This window comes from Alosa pseudoharengus, unplaced genomic scaffold, assembly GCF_046254945.1.
Source record: "Alosa pseudoharengus isolate Yale_2024_CS ecotype anadromous, Long Island Sound unplaced genomic scaffold, YU_APseudo_1.1 YU_APseudo_1.1_scf_16, whole genome shotgun sequence".
Lineage (NCBI taxonomy): Eukaryota > Metazoa > Chordata > Actinopteri > Clupeiformes > Clupeidae > Alosa > Alosa pseudoharengus.
Genome location: NW_027468630.1, coordinates 25,859,894 through 25,876,660, shown reverse-complemented (window position 1 = coordinate 25,876,660; position 16,767 = coordinate 25,859,894). Strand labels below are relative to the sequence as shown.

The 16,767-nt window shown below is 39.0% G+C and overlaps 1 protein-coding gene and 1 long non-coding RNA gene across 3 annotated transcripts; both read left to right on the top strand.

Annotated features, from left to right (window-relative positions):
• The first annotated feature begins 230 nt into the window (after positions 1-230).
• On the top strand, positions 231-2,536 carry LOC143125814 (uncharacterized). Its single transcript, XR_012987323.1, has 3 exons — positions 231-321; positions 409-464; positions 610-2,536. It is a non-coding gene; the product is annotated as an uncharacterized LOC143125814 (long non-coding RNA).
• An 8,698-nt stretch (positions 2,537-11,234) lies between these two features.
• On the top strand, positions 11,235-16,632 carry LOC143125813 (uncharacterized). 2 transcript variants are annotated; one of them, XM_076287560.1, is made up of 6 exons: positions 11,235-11,340; positions 11,436-11,783; positions 12,335-12,664; positions 14,467-14,562; positions 14,650-14,705; positions 14,836-16,632. In XM_076287560.1, the coding sequence occupies exons 1-6, from the start codon at positions 11,271-11,273 to the stop codon at positions 14,953-14,955; spliced, it is 1,020 nt and encodes a 339-aa protein (XP_076143675.1). In that variant the 5' UTR covers positions 11,235-11,270; the 3' UTR covers positions 14,956-16,632. The 2 variants fall into 2 exon arrangements, with proteins under 2 accessions (XP_076143675.1, XP_076143677.1); XM_076287562.1 differs by lacking the exon at positions 11,235-11,340 and having other exon boundaries at positions 11,460-11,577; positions 11,685-11,783.
• Positions 16,633-16,767: the final 135 nt, after the last annotated feature.

Sequence of the window (16,767 nt, the reverse complement as noted above, 5' to 3'; positions counted from 1 at the left end):
CGAAGACAAAGTTGACAAGCAATTTATTTTTACGGAAAGAATGTGCAGGACTGAGCGGTGGTCATACTTTGTACCGCTATGCGGTACATCTAGTTAATATTAATATATAGTATTTGTCGAGTAACAATGTCATCACCTTACTCATCACATTTAAACAGGGGTTTCCTTTCATAAGTGCTGCCTATAACATATTTTATTTGCAGTTTTGCTGGTTTATTTTTGCAGCTGAACGAGTAAATCCGATGCTGGTGGGTTTGGCTGTAGCTTTGGGTTGCTGTGGTGCCGCTCAGACATCTTGACTAGTCTGGCTGATATGTAAGAGTAAGTGTCATATTTCTTTATTTATCGAGAATGTGCATTATGTGGATTAGTTTTGTTTCCTGAGTTTATATGTTGTTTGCTTGACAGTGAGAAACAAGCAGCATATTAGAGATAGCAACTCTAACACTGGAACAAGAGACCAAGTAAGAAAGAACATTTTCCCTCTGTTCTGATGTGATTCTATTTTATGATTTTTATTATACTACATGTACCAGTACACAGTATATTTTGTATGTTGAATAAGTACTGTTATTTTTCTGATATACACATCCCTGTTTGCTCCCATAGGCTGAGGCTGCTGAGGGCCTGAACTATGCAGCGTTGAGCTTCTCTAAGAAGGATCCCAGGGGCAGGACAGCTAAGAGAGAGCTGCCACCAGACGCTGTTTATTCTGCTGTCAATCTCTGACCTCTCAGTCCTGCTCACCGTGTCATACTCTAGCAGACAATATTTATAGTAATCAGTTTACGCTCAGCTTTGGTCATATATTAAACTATTATAAATAGGTTTGGGTTTCTGTGTTCAATTTATTTAATGTATTTTTCATTCAAAACAGTGTACTGGACCTCTGCTCTATTTTGTTTACTAATTCAGAGAAAATCTCCCAAACCTTTGGTTGTACTTTTACAATCCGTTATGTGATCAACAAGTGATTCAATGATGAGCTAATATGTTTTATGAACCTTTCACAAAACTGGCACTATCATTACTCTTGCCATGTCCAGAAATCTAATCTTGTTCATATCTTTCACTGTAAACTGAGTGTCTTCAGATTTTTTTTATTTTCAATGATATATTGTAAGTATTTTAGCACATTTTAATTTAATGTGTCATTTAATCATGCAATTTGATCATTATGTAAGATTTTAATATGCTTTTGTTGTTTTGCTCTCTTAAAGGTATACTATGCAGTTTCAGGTATTTTCTGGCGACTGTAAAGATATATTTATATTTTACTCTGCTGTTGTAAATAGCTTTCTTCTTGTGTCTTTGCCCTGTACACAATAAAAATGTTTTTGTTGTGGAGGAGAAAGATATTAACAACAGGTAAAAACTATCTCCAAAGAGCTATATCTACTGACAAGACAAGGTAATGTTTCATGATTCTTGCGAGATGTCTTCAGGTCAACTATTCTTGAAGTTGCATGGCTGGTTCTCTTGTTAGCGACTCGCTATGGTTATGTTGTACTGTATGGCAGTGATCTTCAACCGGGGTTCGCGAGGTACTGCAATGTCACTGAAATTGAACATGTCCCATAGGCTACATAAACATAACCAGGATGTAGAAAAGATGCTTTCTATTCATTTATAAAATAACACATAGGTCACATGTGTTATAACACATGAGTCTTGCAATCATGTGATCACCTTGGGAACATGTGCACCATTTTTTAAGCACTTAAAATGCCCATATTTGGTTTGTGGTAGAAATGTTGGATCACTAACAAAATTGTATACAATAGAAGTGATTACTTATATTACAAGTGAATACTAGTCTACATTTATTACATAGAGGTGATTAACATTTTCATATATTATGTGTAATTGTCACGACTTAGGGTTATTCTGCCTGAGTCAGTAATATTAGGAATATCCTGTGAGGGAGCATACTATGACAAGAAAATGCTGAAGAATTTACTTCTTTGGGCTAGCCACATGACTTAGCGTGAAGATCACATGCTATGTCCAAGAAGTGTATTGTTGTGCTGCATTGTGGTGCCCCCCTGCCCCGCCCAACACACACACACAAAAAGTTGTGTTTAGTTGACAGTGATGAATCTTACATTTATAAATTGTTAAAACATTTAATGGTAACATTAAATATATGGGATAGACTGAGAACATTGGCCCAGAGAGAATCCTTTTGGATTGACACCTTAGAGGCAGTGAACTTTCCTGGACTGAATGAGGAACTGGACTTTTCTGTGTTTTTATGAGAATCTCATATGTACTTAGTTTACTGAACTTGAACTGGTATTTAACTTTAACGTGTGGTTATTTTGTCTCTATGTCTTGTTGTGTCAAAATGGGGTTAAATCAGTCACGTGATTGAATCACATGACTTTTTGGACTTTAAAAACACACCTGTGTGATACTGTTGTAATCAGCCCTGAAGAAGGTCGCACGCGACCGAAACGCGTCGGCTTGATGTCCCACTCAGATAAATAAAGGACTTTTAACTTTACTTCAGACGTGCCTCGGACCCTCTCTCTGCTCTCTATTTAATGGTAACACTTTATAATAACTACACGGTATTCATCATTTATTAAGCCTTTGTTACTTATTAGATAATGGTTTGTTCATCATTAGTAATTTCTTGTTCATACATAATTTATCATCAGTGAAGCATCTGTTCACAGTTATAAATTGTTTGTTCATAGTAAATAACCCTATATTTAAAATATGTTTATAGATTTTTTTAATACTTAATAAATTATGCAATAATATGTTTTTGATGAAGTAATATTTCCATTATTTAACAGTTGTTATATACACATGCACTAATGATTAGTTAGGGTGAGGATACATATTTTATAAACCACTTCCAATACTATAATTCATGATTAACCTTCAACTGAAAGCACCTGCAATCAGGTGGAAGGGAAGCTTGCCTGCAGTTGAGAATGCATCAACAAGTAAGCAGCAGAAACTGGTGGACACCAAAGCCTCACAAAAGTGCACGGATTAGGCAGTAATCAACTTTTTGCCCTTGAGCAAGGCACCTAACCCCTCACTGCTCCCAGAGCGCCGCTGTTGCAGGCAGCTCACTGCGCCGGGATTAGTGTGTGCTTCACCTGACTGTGTGTTAGACAGATAGATAGATAGATACTTTATTGATCTCCAGAGGGAAATTCAAAGGTCTCAGTAGCATACAGACATCACATACAACATGCACTTACAACAGAAATGGTAAATATAAGTATAAACATATAACCAAACTCCACTGTACAATAGAGACAGTAGAAGATAAGAAAAACTAACAAAACTAAATACTAAATATACTATATGAATTAAATAAAAAAATCCACAGTGTGCTTGAGGTTGATCAAGCATGAGACGCTTGCAGTGACAGGGCCGGGACTGGCCTGTAGTTCTGTGTGCATGGTGAGGTGCTCGAGAGTGAGTGTCATGGTGAAGGTGCAAAAAGTAGTCCAACAGTAGTCCTGTAGATCTGTGTGCATGGTAAGGTGCTCAAGAGAGTGAGTGTCATGGTGAAGGTCCAAAAAGTAGTCCAACAGTAGTCCTGTAGTTTTGTGTGCATGGTAAGGTGCTCAAGAGAGTGAGTGTCATGATGAAGGTGCAAAAAGTAGTCCAACAGTAGTCCAACAGTGCAACAGTGCAAGAATAAGGTCTAGAGACCAGGGCCCAGTTTCCCGATAACGATGGAGACACGCTCTTAAGAGGGTTTTCTACAACTCATCTTCGTTTGGTTTTTCCGACTGTTTCCCGAACATGCTCGTAGCGTGAACGCGCGTGCACTGCTCTTAAGATCCTCTTAAGGGGAGCTGTCCACGTTAGTAGTTCTGAAATATCCTCTGATTTGATGGTGATGTCAGGTGACTGCACGTCACAGCTATAGGCCTACCGTTTAAACTTCGGATCTACACATTTATTCACATCAATACGAAAATAGAAACACTTTGACATCTGCATGTAAGCATCCCAAGTAGGTTATATACCACACACAGACATAAATAATTGTAATTATTTAAGATTAGATGCGCGATTTTCCGCGATGTCACTTAAGAACACGTTTGAAGATAAGAAAGAAGTCGAGTAAGAAAGTGAGGAAATGTGTAGGCTTAGATTTGATGCAGTACAGACTAAACCACATGTTCCTTTCTCTGCTTTTACCTCATAGGCCTAATAAAATATAGCCTTCACTTAGCAAAGATAATGGCAAACTATTCTGGCAACGTATCTTTTCATAACTGGATTGCATTTTTGTCCGCTTTTCATCACATTATTATGACCATTAAATGTAGGCTATAGGCCTACTATTTTGCACGCTAAAATTTGATTCATCGGGTAAACACAATAAAGAATGGGAATTGTAAATTGGATTATGTATTCTAAGTTGTAATTCCTCTGTATGTCCTGTTGGTGACCTCAGTGAGAAGTACTGTTAAGACGCTCTTAGCCGGTAACGAGAACTCTGGAGCACTCATAGATCTACGAGTGTTTTCACGACGCTCTTAAGCTACGATGGTTTTGGGAAACTGTCGGCAAATCTTAAGACGTTCGTAAGAGGGACTTTACGACGCTCTTAGGGTTAAGATGCTTTCGGGGAACTGGGCCCAGCATAAATAATATGGACAAATAGGAGAGTAAAGTATAATGTAGACAAGGTAATAAGATTACCTTAAATAATCTTTATTTAATCTTTTTATCTTAAAGATAAAAAAAACTATGTTAGTGCAAGAACAGGTTGATGTAACAGGGTTACAGCCATTCAGTATTGTAGCAGAAGACATTGGTCATGTGTGCTAATATAGCATGAAAAACAGTGTAGCAGTAAAACAGTAGTAAAAACATTAGGCTGTGGACATTAGTAAAACAGTAGTAAAACAGTAGTAAAGCAGTAGTGGCAGTCAGTACTCAAACATGGAGAGGGTGGAGAGGCAGACAGACTAAGCAGAGAAGTCTATCTCTCCTCTTCCCTTTAGTGAAGCATTGAACAGTTCAATGGCCCTGGGGACAAATGACTTTGTCAGCCTTTCAGTTGTGCATGGCAGTGAGCGAAGTCTCCAGCTGATCAAGCTCTTTTGCTTTTTAATAGTGCTGTAGAGTGGAAGACATTCATTGTCCAAGATGTTGATCAGTTTGTTCAGGGTCCTTTTGTCAGATATTGAAGTGATGTACTCCAGTTAAGCTCCCACTACAGAGCCAGCTTTCCTTACCAGCCTGTCAAGTCGCCCAGCATCCTTCTTTTTTGTGCTTCCTCCCCAGCATACCACTGCATAGAAGAGGACGCTGGCAACAACAGACTGGTAAAACATCCTGAGGAGCTTGCTGCACACATTGAAGGACCGCAGCCTCCTCAGGAAGTACAGCCTGCTCTGCCCTTTCTTGTAGAGTACGTCAGTGTTGGCTGACCAGTCCAGTTTATTGTCCAGGTGGAGACGCAGATACTTGTAGGTGCTTACCACCTCCACAATGACCCCATCAATGGAGACTGGTAGCAGAGCGGGCTTAGCCCTGCGGAAATCCACCACCATCTCCTTGGTCTTTGAAGTGTTGAGATGAAGGTGATTGAGTTTGCACCATTGCACAAAGTCCTTCACCAGGCTCCTGTACTCCTCCTCTTGTTCATCCCTGATACACCCCACAATTGCAGTATCGTCAGAAAACTTCTGCATGTGGCATGACTCGGTGTTGTAACAGAAGTCAGATGTGTACAGGGTGAACAGGACTGGAGAGAGCACAGTTCCCTGTGGCGCTCCGGTGCTGCTGATCACAGTGTCAGAGATACAGTTCTTCAGTCTGACGAACTGTGGTCACTCGGTCAGGTAATCTGTAATCCAGGTTACCAGGTGAGCGCCCACACCCATCTGCAAGAGCTTGTCTCCCAGTCTGAGGGGTTGGATGGTGTTAAAAGTAACTGAGAAATCAAAGAACATGATTCTCACAGCACTTTTCCCCTTGTGTGTTCACTGTGTGCTAAGTGTGTTTCACTAATTCACGGATTGGGATAAATGCAAAGACCAAATTTCCCTAACGGGATCAAAAGAGTATACTTATACTTACTTGTTGTTCAGGGTTTGCATCCCTTCGGAGTTGTGGAGCAACCTGGATTCATAACTTTAATGCCCGACCTTATTTACAAAATTGTACACATGAAGTGTCTAACTTTTACAACACTGGCTGTAGGTTATGTGGGCTTATAGGGGTGTTTTAGGCTTTTTAAAAGTTCTGGGATGAGGGACATTTCTCTGAGTTTCAGTACTTCCTCTACTACGGAGCCTGGGAGGTGACATGAAAAAAGAAACAAAGGTAAAAAAAAAAACTGAGAAAAGGTATGTACTGGGGACAATCACTGACTAGGTTTGCGAGATCTTGAGTTTGTTTTTGCGAAATCTCGAGTTTCTTTTGCGAGATCTTGAGTTTGTTTTGCGAGATCTCGCAAATCCATCAATGCATATGAGAACCACTAGAAATGTTCCGGAGAGCTTTAGCCACTGAAATTAGGTTGCAGTTCCTTATTTTGCTATCTGCGTTGGTCTGAGGTTGCGTTCCACACTGACTGACAAGCCAACCTAGTCAGGGTGCGATTTGTGAAAAAATCTGATGGGGGATGCGTCATCGTCCTACACATTACTCCATCCTAAGCCTCGATTTCAATATTCAATTTGATTTTAGATATGAAAAATATGAAGTTTCGTTTCCTTTTCTTTAACTTGTTTAGCTGAATTCTCCAGTGCAGTGAACAAGCCGCTGCATTCTGCAGTGAGTCAAGACCAGAAGTTAACGTTACCACACACGCACAGTGATATAGTCTTTTGATTTTAGACAGGGCCGGTCCTACGTTATTCTGGGCCGGGTAGTAACATGCACGCGCGCCCACGACCGCGACAGCCATATGGCCTAGGTATACGCACGCAGCACAGGTGAGCATAGGCTAAGCACAGGAGAAACATCAACCAATTCAGATCAATTAGTTAAAATAATATAGATCAAGCATACAATTGCGGGCTACTGTATTAATGTCATCATTGTCCTACCGTAACGTTATCCTCGAACTCGTCTGTTCCCCGAATGTGAAGCCAAGAACCATAGGCCTATACCTTCTTCGCGTTCTTTCCCTCCTTTTTTGTATTTTCTATCCTCTATTTATGTTCTTTTTGTCTGGCTACCAAATTTGTTTACAGACAACATAACATCCTCTTATTTACTTATTTACTTACTTTTTTGTTTACTTGAATTTTATGTTTGTCTGTGGACTTAAATTGGTAAAATATGTCTTGTCTTCACCGTGGGATAGTGAGAAACGTAATTTCGATCTCTTTGTATGTCTGGAACATGTGAAGAAATTGACAATAAAGCTGACTTTGACTTTGACTTTGACATTTTTCCACTAGTTTAGCCTACCAAGCATAGGCCTACGCGTAGCCACGGCCGGGCCTGGACGGGCCTAAGCCCGTCTACTTGTCAGTCTTGCCTGTCCAATTAGAGGGCTTTCCTTCGTTTACGTTCACAATCTAAAAAAGACGCGCAAGTCAACACTGCGCTGAGAGCTCAAGAATCAGTCAAATCGCGAACAGCTGGCAGCTCCGTGATGAAAAGCATTCATATTCCACTTTTTATGTCAGAAACGCTGCATGTCTATGGAAAAGCTTTGCAGTAGGATTGTTCGATGGTCAAGCTGTTGCTTCAATTTTTGTTTTAATTTATGCAACGCACTGATGCTGGGTTCATGCAGTTTTGCGCAAGTTTAAAATGTGTCATTTTTGTTCAATAAGTTCCACTTCTCATGTCATGAATATAACATGCCTATGATAAGGCTTTGACGTTGTCCAATATGGTCAATCTATCAGGGCCGTAGTCACCATAGACATTGAGGGGGACGTGTCCCCCCCAATATTCAAATATGACCAAAATGTCCCCCCCAATATACGGAAAAAGAAAGAAAGAAAAGAGCGCTAGACTAGGCCTACAGGAAACCTACACGCATCTGAAATGTAATCAAACGTAAATAACGCACAAATTAGTGACCAAGTGATGGTTCCAGAGTAGCCTACACCCCTGAGTGGTTTGTCCTGGTGGTTTTCCGTTTTTTGTTAGTGGCATGCGCTATCAAAAGCTTCCATTTACTGCACCCTACTAAGGTGTAGCACAGGCTAAGGAAATCCCATACATTTTTGGAGCCGATCAGACTCAAAGGTACTTTGAAACATTTTCCATATTGTAGCCTATCCTCGCAATGATAGCGAAAGTGAAACGTTTTATTTTAAATGATGAATTTGTGCAAGCCTGTGTCATTCATTTTTTCATGTCTTTCAACATAAATAATGCATTCATATGCTAGTAGTAATGCCAGACATTACCGTTTATAGGCCTCTTAGAAATGGTTGTTGCATCTTGCATATTATTTAGATGCGTGTGTCCATGCAGGCAAAACGTAGGAATCAAATGTGGCGACGGCACACAAGTTGGAAAAAACGTTTACAATGCACTGTCGGTGATAGCCTACAGTTAATGTGAATCGCGGACAATAACCAAAGAAAGGAATTTGCACCTCCATTCACCAATTAAAGGCTGTAGTAGGCCTAGTGTTTCTACATGTTGGCACAAAACGTAATTTCAGTCAGAAGCCAGTTTATAGCCTAATGCAAGGGGTAGCGCGAGTCAGACAGAAGAGGGGCCTGTCTTAGTAGCCTATTCCTGAATCCTGTCCCTTTCAAACTACATTAAAATTGTGTGATTAGCCGCCAGCATAATAAAATCTAAATTAAAAGACAAAATCTTATTAGGTTATAGGTCCAAACCTATGAGTCTAAGCCTTAGTTTAAAAAAAATCTTCAGGTGTAAGTAATAAGTCAAAGAACCACATTCTGTGTAATATAGAGGTTAACAAAGATACTCTAGTTTGTAATTTATTATAAAGTATACATTTTGAAGACAAATTGAGTCATACCACAGGTCCAGGGATGGATTACTGAATTGGCTTGAAGCCCAAGCCTCTGTGTGAAGTTGCTTCTTCACCACCCTTCTCTTTTCACAAAACTCACCAGAAGTCATCATTTAAAGGGTAATTTTTTTTAAAATAAAAAATCTTCCGTGGGAGAATGCATCAGGACCCCTCTATCTGGAGGAGGGGGGGGGGCATCTTTGCCCAGGGGTTCATAATCCTTCCATGCCATGCCTATGTCCGTCAAAAGTTTGACTTAAAGACTTAACTAACGATTTTTAATAATATTTTTTGCATGGTAGGAAATGTATTGAAATTCTGTTTGGGGGTCCCTCAGACCCCACCACACATTTGGTCCCCCCCAATGTTGACATCATGACTACGGCCTTGCAATCTATTGTCTCAATTGTGTTTCATGTGACGCACCGAAGCAACATTCATGCATTGTTTTGGTCCAGTTGAAAATGTTCCTGCGTAATTTCTCAGCTGTGATCAAATGCCTTCAATAAATTCCACTTTTATGTCATAAATATAACATGCCTATGATTAATGTTGAAACTGCCAGAAACAACAAGCAACAACGCCTTAAGCTGGTAAGTGAGACACATCAATGAATGCACTTAATGCAGAATCACAACAGAAAGCTTTTATTTGATTCTTTATTTTTCTGGGCCCCCCCTCCTGACCTGGCCCGGTGCGGTTGCTCCCGTTTGTGGTTCTCATGCATTGATGGATTTGCGAGATCTCGCGAAACAAACTCAATATCTCGCAAAACAAACTCGAGATCTCGCAAAAGAAAGTCAATATCTCGCAAAAGAAACTCGAGATCTCGCAAAAGAAACTCGAGATCTCGTAAAACAAACTCAATATCTCGCAAAAGAAAGTCAATATCTCGCAAAAAAAACTTGAGATCTCGCAAAAGAAATAGTAATCATTTCCGAAGCAAAGAGTTTATTCACAGTTAGCATGATTGGTAGTAGTGCAGTAAACCTCATATACTGCTCAGCTGCTCTGGGTTAAGTAGATTAAATAAAGCCTCTCCATTCTGTGACTTGCTGAAAGTGACAGGAGGAGAGAGAAAACTGAGTTGAATCACCAGTGCCCCCTATGGACTATTCCAGAACATGACAGCCTTAACACAATCAGAGTGCTATAGATACTGTAGATTAGATTAGATTCAACTTTATTGTCATTGTGCAGAGTACAAATACAACTAAATGCAGTTAGACAACGGAATGCAGTTAGTTAGATAGTGGATGTGAATGATAGTCACACTATGGTAATCAATCTAAACCTTCCTGAAATTTGTATGTTTATTGCTGTTAAAGCTCCAGGCAAGAACGTGCCAAAGTATGTCCTTTATCTGAAACATTTTTTTTATCTATATCATTAATTATTCAGTTCAGTTCACTTCAGATCAGTTCTTCTCAGTTCTACCATGATATAATAGTATTTCTCAATTTGCTTTACAGAGCCCAGCTTGAACTTGACCCTCGATCCCTCTACAGCCAGCACTAAGGGGACAGTGGCCAGAAAAACTCTCATATGGGAAGAAACCTAGGGCAGATGGAGTAAGCAGTACAGTAACATTGATGCAGATGCAACATGCCCAAACATTGAATCTAATCTAATGAATCTAACATGTCCAAACATTGAACTTCACTACAGTATTTGTTCGCAGTACGTCCATCATATCAGCACTGTAATGATGTGTTAAGTTGTTCTGGGCCCAGTGCACACTAGTGTTGTTCAGACAACCAGAGGTCTCTAACATAATCTGCATAATGATAATGCTGCCTGGTTAAAAACAAACAAATAAACAAAAAAAACAAAAATGTTGGCCGAATCCAATCTCTTAAAATATCAGGAAATGGGAACTCATCTTTTCTACAAACCATCTTTTATTGAGTCTTTTCTAAAAAAAACTAAACAGTGTTAAGGTATTTTGTATAATGGTGTTCTTATAAACTTTATGAATAAAGGATAGCACTCACAGTTCATTTTTAAACTTTTTCAATCGCCCCACAGAACATATAGTTTTCTAAAACATTAAATATTGAAGCTAATATGTGGGATAGGTAGTCATGCTAAACACATTTCTGTTTATTATGTTCATCTGAATAAACATCATAAGACATTGGAGCAGGAAGTTACAACGTGGTCTCCCTTTTTTGAAGTTTTCTTTTGTTTCCTTTGTGTGTGTGTGTGGAGGCGGGAGGGTATCTGTCATCAACCTGTTCACCTCTGTCTGTATTTATTTAGAGGTACTGTTCACCTCTGTCCTGTCACACACTGTCAGCTTTACTGTGAAACATATATCATGATTTGTGTGGTGCCTGAAGTGAAAATGTTGATTCTCAGTGTTTTTGTGTCCTTTTGGACTTTCATAGGTAAGTTGAAACTAACTCAGTGATGCCATGTTTTGTTATATTTATATGAAACATTGTACCAACATAATTTAAGCAATACCTATTTTTTTTTGCAGATCCAGCACAAACTACTGGTGTTTCTCAGCCTATACTAGAGGCCATGATTGGGACTAGTGTGACTTTGCAATGTTTTCTTTCAGAAGACGGCACAAATGAGCCTATCACTTGGTTTAAGCAAAGTATTGGACAACTACCACAGTATGTTGGAACAATTCAGACAGTTCTGCCTCCCAGCCTCTTCAATGAATTTAATAATGAGCGCTTCAACTTAACAAAAGTTTCTGGATCATTCTACCTATCAATAGCAGACATTATGTCATCTGATGAAGGTTCCTATTTCTGTGGTATAGCAAAGCAATATGTGGAAGTAAAATATGGAAAAGCAACATATTTGATTGTGAAAGGTATGTGCAATTTGCATGTTATTTATTTGGGTAACAATTTACCGTAAGGGTACATGAATTATCATGAATTCATGAATTAATTCATGATTTATGTATTACTTCATTCCTAAATATCTCATGAATCATCAGGAATTTACATGAGTTCATAGTCTGTCATTCATGACCTCATACATGAACAACACATCAACTGAAGCATAAAGTGTGGTGGGTACATCATTATTATTTAAGATTTATTAAGAATGAAGTAATGCATAAATCATGAATTAATTCATGCATGAATTCATGATAATTCATGTACCCTTACCGTAAAGTGTTACCTTTATTTTTAACCAGTGGTATATTTAACACATTGCCATTATAGTATCATACGCTACAGCAGTGACCAAAGCCCCAGAATCAGACTCAGTTCTTTCGGGTGATTCAGTGAGACAGATATTCTAATATATCTATATGATACACTCTAATATACAAGTACACATTTTTTCACTTGGGTATTGTCATATATTGTTAAATCTTTCATATGCTAACTGTGTGTGTGAAATTCTTTTCAGAAAGAGATCAGCTGAGGTCCAACATTACAGAAGTGATACAGGCCACACTTTTAGACCCAGTTCATGCAGGAGATTCAGAGACACTGGAGTGTGTGGTGCTGGCTGAGAGCAGAACTGAATATCTCAGAGTGTTCTGGTACAGACCCGCTTCAGGAGGTTCCCATCCAGGGGTCATTTACACCAACAAGAGCTGGACTGGGCCGTGTGAGGGTCGCTGTGTCTACAGTCTCCCAAAGAAGGACGTCAACATCTCTGATGCTGGAACCTACTACTGCGGCATAGTCACAAGTGGACACATACTTTTTGGCAATGGAACAACGCTTGTTTTGGGTATGTAAAAACCTGATTTTAAATCATACATATTTTTTGGTGGTGATGGCATACTTGCTAATTCAAACTAGCTGAATATAATTAGGCTATATATACCGGTATTATTGCTGACTGACTGGTTTCAATTTTCACTGAATGTGAACAGTTTATTTGGATCAGTATTTCCTTTATCAGTCTAATTTCAGGCAAATCATCCAGTGGTTTGGGGTTTGTTTTTTTCCATGAGCCATCCATGTTTTTGTTTGGTTTGTTTGTTTAGACCAAGACACCAAGTATGAAATATTTCGGTAACGCTTTATAACATGTGCTTATTAGGTATTAACAGTGCATAATAAGCAGTTAACAATTCATTACTAACAGTTAACTGTTGTTATCCTTTAATAACATTAACTAACTGTAACTAACAAGCATATATTTTAACAGTTGTAAGTGTTAACAAGCAGCTTGTTAATTCTTGTTAATGGTGTATAAGACAAAGAGGTGGATAACTAATACGCTTATAAGACCTTTCTTACCTATTTGTTGTACATTTTGAACATTTTCTTCAAAACCACAGATAGGAATGTAGCTCATGTTATTCTAAAGCGTTACCAATATTTCTTATAGTTACAAATGTATAACCAAAATATATGCTTGCAGGTTGCGAGCTTTATAGGTTGGTAGCGTTACCAATATTTCCTATAGTTACAAATGTATAACCAAAATATATGCTAGCAGGTTGCGAGCTTTATAGGTTGGTAGCTTTTATCAGCACCAAACTCACTGTACTGGGTTTGGGTTCTAGGAGAGTCTGTTATAAGCTAGTTAGTTTGGTATTACAATACTACAGTATTGTAGAATGCTCATTATGAGTGAGGTGAAGAACAGACTTCATTAGAGGCCGCGGAGAAAGTATATCCTCTGTTTTTTCTCTTGGAGACAAAGTCTACATGGTCTTTCCAGATTAACAAGTGCTCTATCCATACTCCCAAATACTTGTAGGAGGAAACCTGCTTGATTGTTTCATGGATGGACTTAAAATGCAATTTAATATTTAACATGCCCACATGCTGAATTAACCCTTGATGCTTAGATTAAAATTGAGAAATATTGGACGCCTTGTATCTAGAGTGGTGACTAGACTGTGAGAATTATTATGGCTAAAACAATCAATATAATATATACATATAAAGATATAATATATACAGTAATAATGACAGCATCTCTCGTCACATTTAAACCGTTGTTTTCCTTTCACTAGTCCTGCCTTTAACACAGTGGTTCTCAAATGGGGGAACGCGTATCCCTGGGGGTGGGGTTACGTGAGATTTTAAAATATACATATAAAAAGTAGAATGCAAAAATACTAATAATTAGTACTAATAATACTAATGAATTTTATATTTCAGTAGGCTATTCAATTTCATTATCCTAAAAACCCAGAGTCCCCCCCATACCAGGATGGTTCGACCCAACCTTTCACATGCCACCCTCCATCACCTGTCAATCACTGTCAAAACTCAAACGATGGAGTCGTGGTTGAAGCGTAGCGGTAATTCTTGTGAAAATACGGAGGGACAAGTGGCAAAGAAGGCCAACCCAGAGTGGGCAAAATTCCGGCTGTATTTTTAAGAATATGTTTTATTGCTCTGTTTTAAGTCTTTTTTCTCAACTAAAAATGCTTTGCACTGGTTAGGGGGTACTTGGCTGAAAAAAATATTTCACGGGGGGTACATCACTGAAAAAAGGTTGAGAACCACTGCTTTAACAAATATGTAACATAAAGTATTTCAGTTGACATAGTTTTGTTGGTCAATTTGCAGCTGAACGAGTAAATCCGATGCTGGTGGGTTTGGCTGTAGCTTTGGGTTGCTGTGTAGCTGCTCAGACATCTTGTCTAGTCTGGCTGATATGTAAGAGTAAGTGCCATATTTCTTTATTTATTGAGAATGTGGATTATGTGCATTAGTTTAGTTTCCTGAGTTTGTATGTTATTTGCTTGACAGTGAGAAACAAGCAGCATATTAGAGATGGCAACTCCAACACTGGGACAAGTCACCAAGTAAGACACATATTTCTCCATGTTCAAATGTGATTCTATTGTATGATTTTAATTATTTAAAATATATTGGGTTTTTTTTTAAATAAGTACAGTTTTTTTCTAATATACACATGTCTGTTTGCTGCCATAGGCTGAGGCTGCTGAGGGCCTGAACTATGCAGCGTTGAGCTTCTCTAAGAAGGAGCCCAGGGGCAGGAGAGCTAAGAGAGAGCTGCCACCAGACGCTGTTTATTCTGCTGTCAATCTCTGACCTCTCAGTCCTGCTCACCGTGTCATACTCTAGCAGACAGCATTTATAGTAATCACTACGCTCAGTTAATGTTGGTCAAAAAAGGATAGGTGTGAGTTTCTGTGTTCAGTTTATTTAATGTTGTTTTATTCAAAACAGTGTACTGGATTTCTGTTCTATTTTGTTCACTAATTCAGAGAAAATCCATCAAACTTGTTATACTTTTACAATCCTCTATGGGATCAACAAGCGATTCAATGAGGAGCTAATAAATGTTTTATGAACCTTTCACAAAACTGTCACTATCATTGCTCTTGTAATGTCCAGAAATCTAATCTTGTTCATATCTTTCACTGTAAACTGAGTGTCTTCAGATTTTCTATTTTCAATGATTATGGAAGTATATTAATACATTTTATTTTTTACAGTTTCTGTGTCGTGTTCCATCCCCGTTCTGTTGCTGCTAAAAGCGCAGTTGCATGTGTTCACTGCTATCTTTCTACATAGAGTTGGTCATTGATAATGGCTACGATTACGAGCTGAATTGAAGACCAAAAGTTGACCAGTTGTTACCAGGAAGCAGAGAGATAGAGCACCTGAAATCTAGCCTATTGTCCTTCACTTAATGTTCAGTTTATCAACAAACAGTAATGTAGGCCCACTTATAGTCTGGCCTACAGGTTTCTGCTAGGCTTAGGTGACATATGTAGCCTCCACTTTCCCATTTTGAACATACCAATATGACTATCAGAACCAGACTTTTCAATGTATTTTTGTACACTTCCAACACGCTTAAGGTGGTAAAAAATAGGTGCCACTTTTGTCATGCTGTTCGCAGTTGTAGTGCACCTGAGATGCACATATCATGAGTAGGCCTACACAGTCTAACCTGTTAACTGACAAGTAACACAGTTAGTGAGTACATGGGTAGGGGAGCTGTCCCGCACACGCAACGCAGGCATTGTCTTATGCCCGATTCACACAGATGCGTGTTGAGTGGCAGCTGTGTTACCTGTTCGTTTTCATTCCGGCACCCATGTTAATAGGTTGCAACTTTCACACTGCTCACATGACGCTCACATCTTAGGGCTGATTCAGACCGGGTGAGTGGCTTGAACGTGGCGTGTCTGTTGCGTGTCAGTTTGCGTAGCGGTTGCATGGCATTTTCTATGTCTTTGCACACCAGAAATATGTCTGACACTGCGCTACGGTGGCCTCTCTGCCTATTAAAACATCTCTTTATTTTTTTTTTCACTGTTTTGAATGGAAATGCTTGCGTGTTGCGTGAAAAATAGGCATCTGTCCTATTTCTAGCATGCAGGCGTTTTCGGCGTGGCTCATGTCATGCAGGCGGTGTGCAAGCTCTAACTTTAACATGGGAGCCGAAATAAAAATGGACAAAGACCAAACATTCACCCACCTACACTCAGTTTCAGTTTTACTGCTGTGTACTGCTGTGTTTAAGGCTGGCTCATTTCATATTAAAGAGAGAGAGAAGTCTTGTGAAGTAGTCTGGAGTGTATCAGCTTGCTGAGAGGTAGTACATGGAGTATTGATTGAATTGTGAATTGTGCTATTGAGTTAAGAAACTGGTTGGTTAATTTTTGTTTCATTTGGTCTGAAGTCTTTTTGTTTGTTATTTGTCGGCACTATTTCGCACTGTAAATAAATCTGCACTCTCTACAAAAATCCATGTTTGCTTGCTTGCTGTGTTCTTCACCCCATCATCACTTCACCACAGTAAGTGAGCCCTAAGGACTGAGGACTAAAGATTCACAGACTTAATTGATCTCAGGTGCTAAGTGAGTGAGTGTGTCAGACCACATGGGCTCC

Bases quoted from the DNA above. Each gene is read 5' to 3' on its own strand.
- LOC143125813 (XM_076287560.1), top strand. From the start codon at position 11,271: ATGATTTGTGTGGTGCCTGAAGTGAAAATGTTGATTCTCAGTGTTTTT. The intron at 14,563-14,649 runs GTAAGTGCCATA...TTTGCTTGACAG, and splicing joins AGTCTGGCTGATATGTAAGA to TGAGAAACAAGCAGCATATT. The intron at 14,706-14,835 runs GTAAGACACATA...TTGCTGCCATAG, and splicing joins ACACTGGGACAAGTCACCAA to GCTGAGGCTGCTGAGGGCCT.